Raw genomic sequence first — 16,123 nt, forward strand, 5'->3', positions numbered from 1 at the left:
GCAGCTCAGGTAAGGGGAACACAGCACAGCTGCCTGGCAGCTCAGGTAAGGGGAACGCAGCACAGCTGCCTGGCAGCTCAGGTAAGGGGAACACAGCACAGCTGCCTGGCAGCTCAGGTAAGGGGAACACAGCACAGCTGCCTGGCAGCTCAGGTAAGGGGAACAGCACAGCTGCCTGGCAGCTCAGGTAAGGGGAACGCAGCACAGCTGCCTGGCAGCTCAGGTAAGGGGAACGCAGCACAGCTGCCTGGCAGCTCAGGTAAGGGGAACGCAGCACAGCTGCCTGGCAGCTCAGGTAAGGGGAACGCAGCACAGCTGCCTGGCAGCTCAGGTAAGGGGAACGCAGCACAGCTGCCTGGCAGCTCAGGTAAGGGGAACGCAGCACAGCTGCCTGGCAGCTCAGGTAAGGGGAACGCAGCACAGCTGCCTGGCAGCTCAGGTAAGGGGAACGCAGCACAGCTGCCTGGCAGCTCAGGTAAGGGGAACGCAGCACAGCTGCTTGGCAGCTCAGGTAAGGGGAACGCAGCACAGCTGCCTGGCAGCTCAGGTAAGGGGAACGCAGCACAGCTGCCTGGCAGCTCAGGTAAGGGGAACACAGCACAGCTGCCTGGCAGCTCAGGTAAGAGGAACGCAGCACAGCTGCCTGGCAGCTCAGGTAAGGGGAACGCAGCACAGCTGCCTGGCAGCTCAGGTAAGGGGAACACAGCACAGCTGCCTGGCAGCTCAGGTAAGAGGAACGCAGCACAGCTGCCTGGCAGCTCAGGTAAGGGGAACACAGCACAGCTGCCTGGCAGCTCAGGTAAGGGGAACGCAGCACAGCTGCCTGGCAGCTCAGGTAAGGGGAACGCAGCACAGCTGCCTGGCAGCTCAGGTAAGGGGAACACAGCACAGCTGCCTGGCAGCTCAGGTAAGGGGAACACAGCACAGCGGCCTGGCAGCTCAGGTAAGGGGAACACAGCACAGCTGCCTGGCAGCTCAGGTAAGGGGAACACAGCACAGCGGCCTGGCAGCTCAGGTAAGGGGAACACAGCACAGCTGCCTGGCAGCTCAGGTAAGGGGAACGCAGCACAGCTGCCTGGCAGCTCAGGTAAGGGGAACGCAGCACAGCTGCCTGGCAGCTCAGGTAAGGGGAACGCAGCACAGCTGCCTGGCAGCTCAGGTAAGGGGAACACAGCACAGCTGCCTGGCAGCTCAGGTAAGGGGAACACAGCACAGCTGCCTGGCAGCTCAGGTAAGGGGAAAACAGCACAGCTGCCTGGCAGCTCAGGTAAGGGGAACACAGCACAGCTGCCTGGCAGCTCAGGTAAGGGGAACAGCACAGCTGCCTGGCAGCTCAGGTAAGGGGAACACAGCACAGCTGCCTGGCAGCTCAGGTAAGAGGAACACAGCACAGCTGCCTGGCAGCTCAGGTAAGGGGAACACAGCACAGCTGCCTGGCAGCTCAGGTAAGGGGAACACAGCACAGCTGCCTGGCAGCTCAGGTAAGGGGAACGCAGCACAGCTGCCTGGCAGCTCAGGTAAGGGGAACACAGCACAGCTGCCTGGCAGCTCAGGTAAGGGGAACACAGCACAGCTGCCTGGCAGCTCAGGTAAGGGGAACACAGCACAGCTGCCTGGCAGCTCAGGTAAGGGGAACACAGCACAGCTGCCTGGCAGCTCAGGTAAGTAGGTTGCAGCTAAACCTGGGGGGTCTGACAGTCAGACGATTTGATTACAGAGAAACCGACACACTGGGAAACACTGGCCCAGGTTCCCAATACGGTGCTTAGTTTTAGCACTCCTCCGCTTCCATTCATATGAATAGGAGTATAGGGTGAGAAAGACCGACCCGGCTTTTTCTAGGCACCCTGCAGTGAAGGCCAAGATAACTCTGGCTGAGGTATCTACAGCCTGCTCCTGGTACCCACTGACTGCCTAGGCAGGTCTGATTTCTCCTGTATATGGACTGTATCCTGAATATAATGTTTGTTTCTTATTGGTGACAAAATAAACTACCTTTACCTTCAACCCCAGTTCGACTCTCCTTATCCCCACGTGCAGACCCATTAAGCACACAGGTCAGGATTCACGGAGCCCGCCGCGTGGGATAACTCGCCCTCATCTGGCCTAACTGCCATTGACTTGAATGCTGTGACATTCGGGTGTGATACCCCACATCGCAGTGTAGTGGATCCCAGTCATAATCTCGGATGATAATCTCGTGCGTCTAAAGTGGGTTGTATTTTATGGTTGCCAGTACCCGTAAACATACACGACTCACAAATTCAAGTGTAAACAGGATCATCACTTCTTAATAAGTATAGAAGTTATGACTCCAGCGACAATGTACATTTGAACGAGCTGTATGTCAGTAAAGGACAGTCGGCATTTGTAATATAATGTAGATATTATACAGGCACAATCAATCCATTACCAGACAGGTTTACCACCTTATCTTTAACAAGGTACAGAGAGAACTGACCTGGCCAAGTTCATGTGCAATTTGAACAGGACTTTGAATAGGGGTGTTCCTGTTAAGAGGCTAGTGTTTAAGGAGCAGGCCAGCTTTAACTTTTGGTAGTCTTACTGGAAAGATAAACATTGCTCATTACACCATTCACCTCTAATTTTGTCAGCAGTAGATGAGAATGACGCACGTTCTGTCTCCTTCACCATTACACATTGAAAGAGCTCCTGGATTTCTTGAGCGGTGGTGATAACAAATGGTCTATAAAAGGTACAGCTGCTGAATAGATGTTAGCACTATTGGGATTTCAGACGTAGCCCAGACAAATGAGTTCCTGTTTGTGTTATATATTCTGCAGGAACTCCTATTCCAAATACTGATTTCTTTGACTACTTGTTCCCAAGCCTCAAAGTAAACTGTATTGCTCTTAAAAGCATTTGCTTACTTTGGCATCAAACCAGCCACCTTCATGCGTGCAGTATTAGCAACACCTGCAAGGGGACAAATCAATCCCAGCCACTGTCTTATTTGGTTTATAAGAAGCATTTAACACATTGGGTACGGAGTGGTCCCATAACACACAGTTAAATACTCAGGCAAATGGCTTCAAGGGAATAAGAAATTAAACATAGGCTGAAAAATGTGGCTGTAAATGCCAATGGACCTTTTCTCTGCAACATTCATAACATGAATTCCTTCACCGATCAAGGCTGTACTCCTAATGTTGCACCCGTTCATTTACAATGGAAGCTGTGTACGCCGATTCTCCCTTCATTGTATCCTTGATGCTTCCAAAGCACCCAATAAAACTTAGCCCCGAACTGACATTTTAAATATGTTCATTAAGTGCCATTTTATTGAGTTATTAGGTTGTGCAGTGGCATCCACTCACTGCATTAACCCATCAGTGGTTCTGCTTCATACCTTTTTACTTCATCTTGACGTGCTGCAAAACCACTGTTTTAGCTGTTCAACAGTGCAGAAGAAACCACAATTACCACTGTTAGCAGAGCCACGACAGGCCGGGACTTCTGTCCCGGGCCCGGTGAGGCAAAGCGATGCGGCCTCGCCCTGCAGGTCGAGCAAGCAGTGAAAACGCACACTAGTACAATTATTGATTAGGCCAGAGAATCGGTGCATTCCTCATGGGTGAGGGCTAGATAACAATATAAGCAACTGCACAGTGTGGGAAAAAGGTGTTTTGAACACTAACTCCTTCAAGCGCGTTTCAACACGAACTCCTTGCTCGCTATGCAGTGGTTTATACCGACGGACCTCCCAGGATCCAGACTAAAAGTAAGTATTCACTATATCCTTCATTAGTATGTGTGGTATTGTGCCCTGTGTGGGTCTATTGTCTGTCCCTGTCTACATGTCTGTGTGAGTGAGCTCCCACTCCATACTCTTTCAATCATAACATCCCTTTACCCCGCGAGGGCCCGATCCCTCTGCCTCAGGAATTGAAGTAGGCCCCCTCCGCTGGACTCCAAAGGCCCACATGCCCCATGCCAAACCCACCTAGGCCCACAACAACCCCCACTTGCCGAGGTCCAAACCAACAAGCCCATTGTTGTCTCCAGCACTGTCTAGTGTAGAGCCAGGTAGTTTAACTCGTTCCCCTTTTATTCACACCAAGTCCTTTCTTCTGTAATCTTTTATTGAGCAATAACAGCAACATGTTAAAAAAAAAGGGGGGGGGAACTGTAGTATGTGCAATTACTAAGGGAAAGGTACATTGAGATGAATTTAGCAGGAGAGGGGATACATATCTGATCTTGAAGGCTGCTGGATCCAAAAAGGAAGAGGAACTAACCTCATATATAGGAAAAAGGAGCAGGGCAAAACCAATACTCTAATATTCTAAGGTTCCAGTTTCAAGTCTCAAGCAAGAAAGAGGGCGGGCAGGTCTTCCAAAAGTGCTGCTCCAGCTAAATCTGTCTGGAATCTAGTCAGCAGGGGAAAATCCTTATTTAGGAATCCCTGCACCTAGAAGAGGCTAGTTTTTACCTCAGTTCCCAAGTAAGTGTCTTTTTGCTGTAGTTTGTGCATCATTGTGTGTATGCCTTTTCTTGTGAATAAATGTACAATTTATTTTATTAACTTGTTTTGCTCAATGCATGATCCTGGTAAAAATGTGTAAATTGCCTGGTCTCCTGCTTTATTTACTGGTGGAAAAAGACCAGGTCTTTTAACACATTTATATTTAAGGGATCGGTCAAGACAATTGAGGTTTATTTGGATAAGGCCGCGCTTATACTGCGCGCGACAGCTGACGTTACTGCTGTGAAGTGCTATGTACATTAATGGCGCTATATAAAGACATACATATATACCTAACCCTATATGCTGAAAAGTACCTTCTCTAATCAAGTGATTCTCAACCAATGGGTTGACACTTGGGTGTTAGTATCAATGGTCACATAAGTCACAACAATGTATTACCAATCAATCTAACAATGTCAAGAAAATAAGTTAAAGGTATAGTTTTAAAAAAAAGAGCGCAAAATAAGATGTGATTTTTAAGTAAACTTTTATTTATTTTTAAACATACATTTAAATAATTCAGTCAAAGTAGTAATGCCTAAAATGAGAGAGGCGGTCACGTTTCTCAAATATTAGCTACGGTCCCGGATGTCTCCGTCCAATTTTATATATATATATTTTTTAAAAGGCTGCAAAGCAATGATGGAATGTGACTGACCTGGAGCACGCAGTTCTGTCAGCTTCCAGCTGCACAGCTTGTTCTTTTCCAAGCCATAAACACGCATGTACAGTGATAAAGACTGTATTAATCCATATAGAGACCACATGTGAATACCCGTGCAGCCCCCAAAAATGTATCATCTTGCATAAGAAATAGTGGCTGAAAATTCCGTTCAATCAATCATCCCTCCAACTTGGCATGTGATGTTTGTACATTGTGTATTATTCCGGTTCAATTCCTTCGGGGATAGAAGTTCATGATTTAAGAAATACAATAGGAGCCAGCAATTGTAAGAAAGCCAAAATAGTGAAAGCATGTATTGATAGAAACCTATCTATCTATCTATCTATCTCCTTAACCCCTTCTCTACCAGGGTTGTCAGGCTCCTAGTCCTACGGCAGTAGGCAGATAGATGTTTACAGACTTATGACGTGCCGGCTCCTATGAGATGTACTTCCTTCCCCTGGGAGTGTTGAGCACCCACACTAGGATTGCCGTTTGCTTTATTTACTTGTTTGTAGCAAGTATTCTACCACATCCTGTGCAAGAGAATGTTCTATACATACTGTGAACTTCTTGGAGTACAATATTCTGTATGTCAGAAAAGCTCTTGGATTTTTGGGACACATGGCAAAGTAATTGGTGTATAATGATTTGGCTGTTTCTACAGGGCCCCAAAATCTCCACAGTGAGAGACAGATGTGAAACGACCAAAGTCTGCTCTCTACCTTCGCTTAAAGAAGATTTAAAAAAAAAGCTACTACAGCCCTTTATTCCAATGCAATCGATTAAAATGCCTCATACAGTACGAGCCTGCAGAATCAGGGCCGAGTTTCAGATCCGTGTCACGCTGGAATACAGAAGCCTTAATAACAAAAAGAGGATCCAGCTAGTTGGAGAGACTAGAAGATCATCATGTTTGGTGAAATGGGGGATAATCGGAATCACTTAACTAACTTTTGTGTTTGGTTAAAAATCCTTGTGCATTTTTACCCAAGAGGTCACACCTTTGTCACTCGGTAGAGATCCTTAGATTAAACATTTAAAAAAAAAACACACACACACACACACACACAAAGACTACAGTTATCAGGAAAATGTGGGTTTTTCATCTTTTATTAACTATTTTTCTCCTTGCTATTTTCGCTTCCATTCTAAGTTCATAATAATATACATACATTGCAACAGCACAGACAAAATAAAAATATACTTAACATCTTTTTTTTTTCTCACATAAGGAAACTTTTTTTCACCTGGACCTCATAAATATTATATTGATGCAAAAAAGAAAGGGGGAATTGGTCATCTGCTTGCATAACTGTGGCAGCTGAATGGGTCATTAATAGTTTGAGGTGAGTCTGCAATATGAAGCTGTACAATATCTTCATCCTATACACGGTTTCTCTGCAAACTGCCAATCTGAGCCCAGCTTCCATTACCTGAATATCCAAATCAGATTTTCTAGAGGATAAAGTGTTGATGTTGTTAAGCTCTTCTCCTTCTAGGTACTAGCAAAGCAGCACCTTATGCAGTAATTGCTTAATTAAAAGGCAATTACGGAGTGCTAGGTTACCATCCTCTGTGTCCTTGGCAAGTTACTCCAGGTCTAAACAATCAGGTTAATTTAGTTCGAAGCAGCAGTCCTGCTTCCCCTAAAATGTCTTGTTTTCAGCACAAGAACTGGATCTAACTCATGGTACAAGTATTCAAGTTCAGTAGATGCAACAGATGATATCTCTTGGACCACAAGGTCCTCTAGAGTCTGGAAAGGTTCAGGTACAAAAAAAAAAAAAGAGCGGCACCGATTGCAGCTTTAAAAGATCCCATAAAAGTGCAATCTCCATAAAAAATATACATATAATCATTTTGTTGATACCGCCTTTTAACAGGTCTGTTTATGTTTTGTACGAAGAGACTACTCTTTCGATGCTGTAGCACGCTGGAAGTATCAGCTTGTATTTGCTTTTGGGGTAGTGTAAAAATGGCTATTGCAGGAAGGGGTGGTTGATCACTACAGTTGTTAACCCCTTAAGAACAAATGATGCAAATTCGCCTCATACCGTTCAATGACTTTTTTCATTTGATGTAAAAAAAAAAAAACGCATTAAGGGGTTAAAGACATTTGCAACGATTTCTATGTTAGGTTTTCAAACAAACAAATGTTCTTGATCTCCAGTAGTATTTTTTTTTTTTTTTAAGGTGGAATTGCACCTTTAAATAAAATATGTTTGGACAATTAGCCCATGCAGCAATCAGCTTAAATTCATAGAAGACAGAATATTTTTCATATTGTAAGCAAGATAAAACAAAGAACATTGGGGACAGAAGAGTATTACATATGAAAACTAGGGAACTCTATTCTATATATTAAGAAGCAGGATAACAGTTAATGTAGTAATTTTCACCCCCCCCCCCACTTATCACTCTATTGAATAGAAGCCCAAGTGTTCAAAGCAGTTTAAACCCCCATTTTGTAGAGAAGAGCAGTTCACTACCTAAACAGCTACAGCTATGCTTAGATAACCTCCCACATGTAGTGGAGTGAATCATGTCACTACTGTATAAGCTCCTGTGTGTCAGTGGCTGGCACCTATTCTCACGTGTGTGAGAGACCCGTGGATACCTTCTCCTCTCTGCCCACCTGACACACATCAAAGGTACAGGCTGGTACTGTACAGTATGTTCAACACAATGTTGTCTCTACGTAGGATAGTTTAGCAAAAGGAGATGCAGGGATACCGAAAACAACATTTTGCCGTTGCATATTCCTACATGGCTAGGAGGTAAACATACGGACCTTTGGTGGCACAATAAACTGCACCTTTAGAAAGTCCGTGTGCCTGCTTCCATTCCTTTGCTCAAGTACTTCTGGGATGTCTGGACACAGTGCACCGGCAGATAAGTACCCCCCTCCAGCACCTACCAGCGGTGTGCATGTGCTTCTATATAGGAGGTAAACATAACAAATGTATAAATCAGACACCTCCCAGGCAATAATAGATCTTGTTAATTTCCAATTAGGTAGGCCGCATTTTCCAAAGTTCCATATTAGTGTATACTAACATGTTAACGCTAGTGGCTATCCAGTGTATTGCTGCCGCCTTCTGCACTGAAAGGGTTAACCATTTTATAATTACGATGAGCTAATATGAAGACACCAAATTAAGAAAATCTACCATCATCTGGAACTTCACACTGCACATTCGCACCACTGATTATGAGACACCGCTTTAATGAACATACAGACACAGATTTTTGTTCCCACTCATAGCCCCCTATCTTTTGCTGCTGCCTCAGTTTACTAACTCCAAAGTTCTTGCTTAGAAAAACAGGCAATACTTTACACACAAAGCACAGCATCCAAACTGAAGGATAGTGGACAGTGCAAAGACAATGTACTGCGACTGACCCGCACGCACGCACTTTGAACCTTGCCATTAACCAGCACTGAGCCCTGCAACTTTTACATGTCACCCTGTTCTTATGAACGTTTCACTGTTTGTACACATCAGGTCCCACGTGTTATGAAAATAGACCTCCGACACAGCTGTCAAGATCAAGAGACTTGAGAGTGAGATTTGAGTCTTTATAATCTCTTTTAATCGAAACGTTTTGACTTGTAACAGTGAAACCATTAACATGTATGATATCCATTTAAAGTTAATACTCACGTAGCAGCAAGATTTGCCAGGGAGGTGGCCGTTAGCTTAAAAGTAGCTGGTGGTGATGCTAATGAAAGCAGAAAGCCAAAGAAGCAGATGCCCTCAGCGATTGTACATTAAAGAAACTATTTTTTCCCCAATGAAGTGAGCAGCACTGTAAAATACAGTAGCTGCATTGCGTCACCAGCATAATTGTGCCATGAGATTTTAACGGAATACTTGATTTTGTAACTCATTGCAATCTTTTTCTCATCAGTCCTGACTTTTCTATGAAAATGTGATTACTGGAGAGCCAGGAATCTCATGACGACTTAATCAGGGTACTGAAGGTTGGCAGTACTGCAGTGGGCAAAAAAACAGGTTTGGATAAAGATTCAGGTACAGTATCCGGGCTACGAAAAAAAAAGAACCCATCTTTATTAAATCCTAAAAGATACCAATGTTTAAAGACTCAAATCAGTAAGGTTTCTGAACCAAACAAGAGCATTCTAATGGAAACACCAACATTGTAAGTGTAAGGCCTCGTCCACACTGCTTGCGGCTGCGAGTGCTGCGGCGCTAACAAAATACGGCCCCTCTATGGGGCCGGCCCCAGTCACTGCCTGCGCGCGCCTGCAGAATGCATGATGCGCGACCACCTTTCCCAATAGACAATTATGTTGTCTTTCGGCGCGACGGCTGAGCGATGGCCATGTCACGGCGGCGGTTCAGCCAATGAGGGCGAACCAGTCGCAAGATGTCATGACCACTCCCCCCCCAACCCCGTCGCAATCTCCTGCTCTTTTCTGGACACGCGTCCAAGACCAGAGATCGCGGCTGAAACTGGTGCATGCGCCGCCAGGCGCTCCGACGCGCCTGTGCACACAGTGACTGGGGCCGTAGCCTAAGTTTCCACTGAAGGTTGAAACTGATGATGCTAAAAATGAGACTCTCTACCAGCATAAATGAGGGAGACATCACATGCTTGTAACTAAGGAATTATTCAAACACCTGCAGTACCATACAGGTACGTCATGTGGAAAGCCCGTGCTGCCCAAGTGGCCTCCTGTACATGGTACATTACCATAACATGATGAACAAGACTGAGTCTTTGGAACTCTGATCTTCTGGGGAAATTAAATTGACATTCTAAGAGAGCCAGGCTGACTGACTAACTTGAAGCACTTAAAATGTAATACATGTATGCGTTTGTAGCCAGAATATAATGGTGCTAATCAGAATTAAATGAGGTAATTATTGCAGTTAGCAATTTCTTGAAAGGAAAAAAAAAAAAACAAATATATATTTTTTTATAAGAGCCCTTGTAAATATTTTGTATTAATATTTTTCCAGAATTGAAATCTGCCAAAGGATTTGACAATTAGTTCAAATAAAATCATGAAATAACTATTTAACGGAGTCATGTAAATGGGACGTTCGCATCACCACAGCACGGACAGAAGAGGTCTTAAGGTTTAAACTCTTCATTAATTTTAATGATTTTCAACTTAAATATAATTACAAGCCTTCAATACATACAAACACATGCTATAATCTGAATGCATTTTGTGATAATATATACAATACATGTCTGCAATTTATGATGCACCGATGGCTTAACCTGAATGGCGAACATGTAGGAGGAGCATCTTGAAAATAGTACATGGAACAAACAGGGCAAGTCACCTCCTCTGCTAGTGAAGAACCATGCAAAGCACTGCTCTACATGCACCTTCTGAATAAACATGGCTCAAACCAATAACAACCCCGAGGAGATCGCTTAGAGCAGGGGTGGCCAGTCCTCAAGACCCCCCAACAGGTCAGGTTTAAAAGGATATCCCTGCTTCAGCACAGGTGACTCAGTCATTGACAGCCACTGTTTGAGCCACCTGTGCTGAAGCTGGGATATGCTTAAAACTTGACCTGTTTGTGGCCATTGAGGACTGGAGTTGGCCACCCCTGGCTTAGAGGACAACCTAAATAATTTGCTGTTAACAGGGTTAGAATTATGGGTCCAGTTAGACACAACCAGACTTGAAATCAATAGAAGAAACTTGACATCTATTTATGGTTAAAGCACCTGCTTAATTACATCACTGACCCAAATGTATTACATTCCCTTCATTTTACTTGTTGCTCCAGAAGCAACCCCTGTTTTAACACCACAGTTCATGCCGGGATATACAGAAATACTAGGTATGACTGCAAAAGCTTTTACGTAGAAAATGTAGATCCAATAATTACAGCTGCTGATCTCTGATAGCAGTGCCATGGTGCCCATCTCTCCAATACATTTCCAATCATCAATAAAGAAACCCCAAATGCTGGCCAGGACTATTTTGTTGGAAGGCTGTGGACAATCGGAGGCAATGGGAGATGGCACTGCACAATTAATATGCTACAACCAGCAATAGTGATCAGCAATAACGTGGCGTTATAAGGTATATTTTGAGGAGAAATCTCTTTAAAAGGGTAGACCGGAATGGCAAAGTGGTAATCTGATTTATGATGTTCATATTTCAATGTGGCATACTGTATCTTTTTATATTTATTATGCGCATGGCTGTTAAGGTTAGCAAGGATTACACCAGAATGTCTCCCCAACCAGACTGCAGCCTTGCAGCAGGATTTAGGGCACGCCAACAAGAATCCAAACAGCCATACCTTTGTGAAATAGCATTGTTAAGTAATGGGTCACCAGTCACGGAGCAAGGATTTGAAACTACTACATCAACCAACAATCAGGACTTTTATTCACGTGTTCTTCCCTATTTCTGCAACATAATAGGCGCAAAGAGCTCTTCAGATTTAATAATGCCTAAAAGTGCCGTATGCTTGTCCTGGTGCCTAATGGGCATGAAGGAGAAAGCTCTAACATCCTATCCAGTGTGAAAAGAGGCATGACAAAATATATCCGACGCATCAGTGAAAGGAATGACATGTGAAGCTAATTCGTTAGTCAGCACCAATAGGCAAATCAAACGCTCTGCAATATATTTCAGCTTCTATTGGACACTGTAGTGATAAAGTAATAGTCCAGCTGGGTAGCGATTCTAAGAAGTTACAAAGCAATGTGGTGTAGCTCCCTCTTGCACCGAAAAGGTTTAATAAAACAGCTTTGTACATGGTACTAACGCTACATAATCTCAATGTCCCTGCCCATTACCAGGCATGGAAAAAGCTTTGTAAGAGCTTTGCTTTTAAACCCTCCTTCTCCAATCTAAAAGTCTTTGGGAACTATTTCAATGATCTGAAAATGACCCCTGCATAGATTTGTTTGCCGTTATTGCCACGTGCAACATCTGAAAACTCAGATATGTCCCAAAACTGCAATCATTAAACGGGTTCGATTTGCAGCATACAAAATAAATACTCAGTGGGTAAAAGGTGTGACCTTTCCAGTGGCTGAGTTTGTGTCTTCATTCTAAAAACAGATTAAACAACACTTCGGCAGTGACATATTGAAGGATGGCGCTTTGCTGCAATCAATGCGTTGCAGGCACCTCCGGCAGAAAGTGGCAAGACCAAAATGGAGTTGAATGGAACAGAGTTTTCCGAACACTCTAAAATCTTGTGAGACCGTACAAGTACCGGAATGTACTGCAAACAGAATGCAAAAGGCGATACAGACTCAATTAGTGCAGTGTTCAGATCTATCCCCCCAAGGTAAAATATGTGATCTCTGTGAATTAACTAGTAGCCACTTCCATTGTTTCTGTATAAGGTTGTGATTTATTATATTGGAGCATCAGAGAAATGATGAGATGCTAAAACGTATTGTTGCCCAAGTAGGGTTCCAATTCTAGTGCTGGATAACGTGGTACCCAGGAGCACGACATACTCTATGGCTAGGTAAGTAGCTACTGTAATGCACTTGAATAGCTTTCTTGTTATCTGGATTTTAGATGGATATATATATTTATCTTGTTTCAATAAAAGACTAACCACCTGAATTACTGCTACCTGAAGTTTTGTCATTTTTATTTTTACCTCCTTTTCAGTGGGGTAAGGGGATCTTCATATTAACTGCATTTTACATTGCAGACTCATCTCTTGGAGTGCTGGAAAGCCCATCTTTTGGTGTACATTTTAGATGCTAGGCATGTTTCCCAAAGCCCAGCAGATAAATATAAGCATACCACCCCTCCCAAAAGCAGCAAAACACAAGTGACATCTCCACCACAAAAAGAAAGACCAGAAAGCACTGGAGCTACTTTCAGTCACAATATGTTGAAAAAACAAAGGGATATGATCATGGCAACTAACAGTGTAAAAATGTTAGGACGGAAGATTCGCTCGCAGTCAGGTTCTGGGAGACAAACTGTGGCAGCACGGAGCTAAGTATCTGTATAGTTTGTTAACTGCTGTCTGCGAGGAGGAGTAAGGAGCCCTTGTTGTCATCTTTGCTCCTTGCGTTCCCGAAAGGTGAAGAAACTCTCCCCCCAAAAAAACCTTTATTGATACAGTCTCCAGCACAAGGTTTGGGTGTGCGGCAGAATGAGAGACCTGAAGGCCTGTAGAATTTCCACGCAGTTGTTATGGAGCGAAGAAGGTGGGCGCCAAAAAACAGATGTCCACAGCCTTGCTCCACCTATGCCCTCTTGCTTCTACATAAAATAATGCCGGAACACCAATATACAAAAGACTACTAGTTACACGGGGAGCACAGTGCTGGTTCATCTTTTTCCTTCTGCACAAAAGGGTTCAAGAAATGCACACAAGCAAGTTACAGGGGTGCTCCAGCGTGGTGAGATTGCTGTCTCCTTTCTGTTCCCTCCTCTACCCTTGGAATGTCTCTTGTGAAATTTACAGAGGGGAGCAGAGCTGCTCTCGTCTTCTCCCGCCCGAGGGAGATGTGCAATCACACGTCCGTTGTGTAGTACAGTGTGTTTCGCTTCAGCTCGGAGAAGGTGATAGGAGGGTGCTGCATGTAGTAGAGCAGAACCTGGACCTGAAAAAAAAAAAAGACTTATGGTGAGGTTGGACATGCGGCTCTCATATCTGAATGAGATGGAAGATAAGAACTCTTGGCCCATCTATATATTTACCGTATCACATATTGCCATAAAAATAGAGAACATTCAATTTTGAGCATACCAAAAAAAACAACATATATATATATATATATATATATGCAAATACAACTGTATGCTCATCTGCATGTCTTAGGCAGGTCTGCAACCCCGCCTTTCCCCATTATCACCCAGCATACAGCACTTCCACTGCAGCAAGGGATTCTGGGAAATGACATGCAAATGAGCACACAGTGTCACCTTTTGCCTCAAAAACCATTTTTAACATGGTTCCCTATAGGCTTAAGCTTGCTGCATGGTCACAGGTTTGAGCACAGCCAGGGTTAAGGTGCATACCCAGAAAACCACCCACAGACAGCTGTTTCGACCTTGATGGGTCTCATCAGTGTGGGGTTGATTTTAACTGGATATGCATAAGAGGCTATGGGATATATATATATATATATATATACATGTAGAGGTATCAGTACCGTGTTAGCCGAGCTTCAATAATCAAAAAATAAATAGATGATACCGTTCTGTGGCTAACGAAATGCTTTTATTTGTGCGAGCTTTCGAGATACACTGATCTCTTCTTCCGGCGATGTTACAATGAATGTAACATCGCCGGAAGAAGAGATCAGTGTATCTCGAAAGCTCGCACAAATAAAAGCATTTCGTTAGCCACAGAACGGTATCATCTATTTATTTTTTGATTATATATATATATATATATATATATCCATATGCATTAAACACCACAAATGCTGTAGAAGTGAGCACAAAAATGAAAAACGACCCAAAAGCTACTCCAGAAGGGAGTTTTCCGAGCAGTTAAGGTGAAGTGATAAGATTAGGAATACTTTGCTTTTACCATCAACAAGCATTGCACCTGAACTCTACATTGAAGGCTTCGTATGAGATTATGGGGGTTTTGGTGAAGTGGAATTATTTCCACAGACCGCAGAGCGCCCCGGGCTCCGAGGGCAGACCGCAGAGCGCCCCGGCTCCGAGGGCAGACCACAGAGCGCCCGGCTCCGAGGGCAGGCCGCAGAGCGCCCCGGGCTCCGAGGGCAGACCGCAGAGTGCCCCGGCTCCGAGGGCAGGCCGCAGAGCGCCCGGCTCCGAGGGCAGGCCGCAGAGCGCCCCGGGCTCCGAGGGCAGACCGCAGAGCGCCCCGGCTCCGAGGGCAGGCCGCAGAGCGCCCCGGCTCCGAGGGCAGGCCGCAGAGCGCCCCGGCTCCGAGGGCAGGCCGCAGAGCGCCCCGGCTCCGAGGGCAGGCCGCAGAGCGCCCCGGCTCCGAGGGCAGGCCGCAGAGCGCTCCGGCTCCGAGGGCAGACCGCAGAGCGCCCCGGCTCCGAAGGCAGGCCGCAGAGCGCCCCGGCTCCGAGGGCAGGCCGCAGAGCGCCCCGGGCTCCGAGGGCAGACCGCAGAGCGCCCCGGCTCCGAGGGCAGACCGCAGAGCGCCCCGGCTCCGAGGGCAGGCCGCAGAGCGCCCCGGCTCCGAGGGCAGGCCGCAGAGCGCCAGCGGCTCCGAGGGCAGACTGCAGAGCGCCCCGGGCTCCGAGGGCAGGCCGCAGAGCGCCCCGGCTCCGAGGGCAGACCGCAGAGCGCCCCAGCTCCGAGGGCAGACCGCAGAGCGCCCCGGCTCCGAGGGCAGGCCGCAGAGCGCCCCGGCTCCGAGGGCAGACCGCAGAGTGCCCCGGCTCTGAGGGCAGGCCGCAGAGCGCCCCGGCTCCGAGGGCAGACCGCAGAGCGCCCCGGCTCCGAGGGCAGACCGCAGAGCACCTGGCTCCGGGGCAGACCGCAGAGCGCCCCGGCTCCAGGGGCAGGCCGCAGAGTGCCCCGGCTCCGAGGGCAGACCGCAGAGCGCCCCGGCTCCGAGGGCAGACCGCAGAGCGCCCGGCTCCGGGGCAGACCGCAGAGTGCCCCGGCTCCGAGGGCAGACCGCAGAGCGCCCCGGCTCCGAGGGCAGACTGCAGAGCGCCCCGGTTCCGAGGGCAGACCGTAGAGCGCCCCGGCTCCGAGGGCAGACCGCAGAGTGCCCCGGCTCTGAGGGCAGGCCGCAGAGTGCCCCGGCTCCGAGGGCAGACCGCAGAGCGCCCCGGCTCCGAGGGCAGACCGCAGAGCGCCCGGCTCCGGGGCAGACCGCAGAGTGCCCCGGCTCCGAGGGCAGGCCGCAGAGCGCCCCGGCTCCGAGGGCAGACCACAGAGTGCCCTGGCTCAGAGAGCAGGCTGCAGAGTGCCCCGGCTCGGGGGGCAGGCCGCAGAGCGCCCCGGCTCTGAGTAGGAAACAGAATCATGCACAGCACACTTGCAG

General features: G+C 46.7%; 1 protein-coding gene across 6 annotated transcripts in view; it reads right to left on the reverse strand.

Annotated features, from left to right (window-relative positions):
- Positions 1-6,250: 6,250 nt before the first annotated feature.
- The window catches only part of ABR (ABR activator of RhoGEF and GTPase), a 229,914-nt gene continuing 220,041 nt past the window's right edge, over positions 6,251-16,123 (reverse strand). For all 6 annotated transcript variants that reach the window (XM_075594180.1, XM_075594183.1, XM_075594181.1 and 3 more), the window contains one exon: positions 6,251-13,742. In XM_075594180.1, the coding sequence (XP_075450295.1) occupies positions 13,653-13,742 (90 nt within the window). In that variant the 3' untranslated portion in view covers positions 6,251-13,652. The remainder of the gene's footprint in view (positions 13,743-16,123) is intronic.

Source organism: Ascaphus truei, chromosome 3, assembly GCF_040206685.1.
Source record: "Ascaphus truei isolate aAscTru1 chromosome 3, aAscTru1.hap1, whole genome shotgun sequence".
NCBI classification, from domain to species: Eukaryota; Metazoa; Chordata; class Amphibia; order Anura; family Ascaphidae; genus Ascaphus; species Ascaphus truei.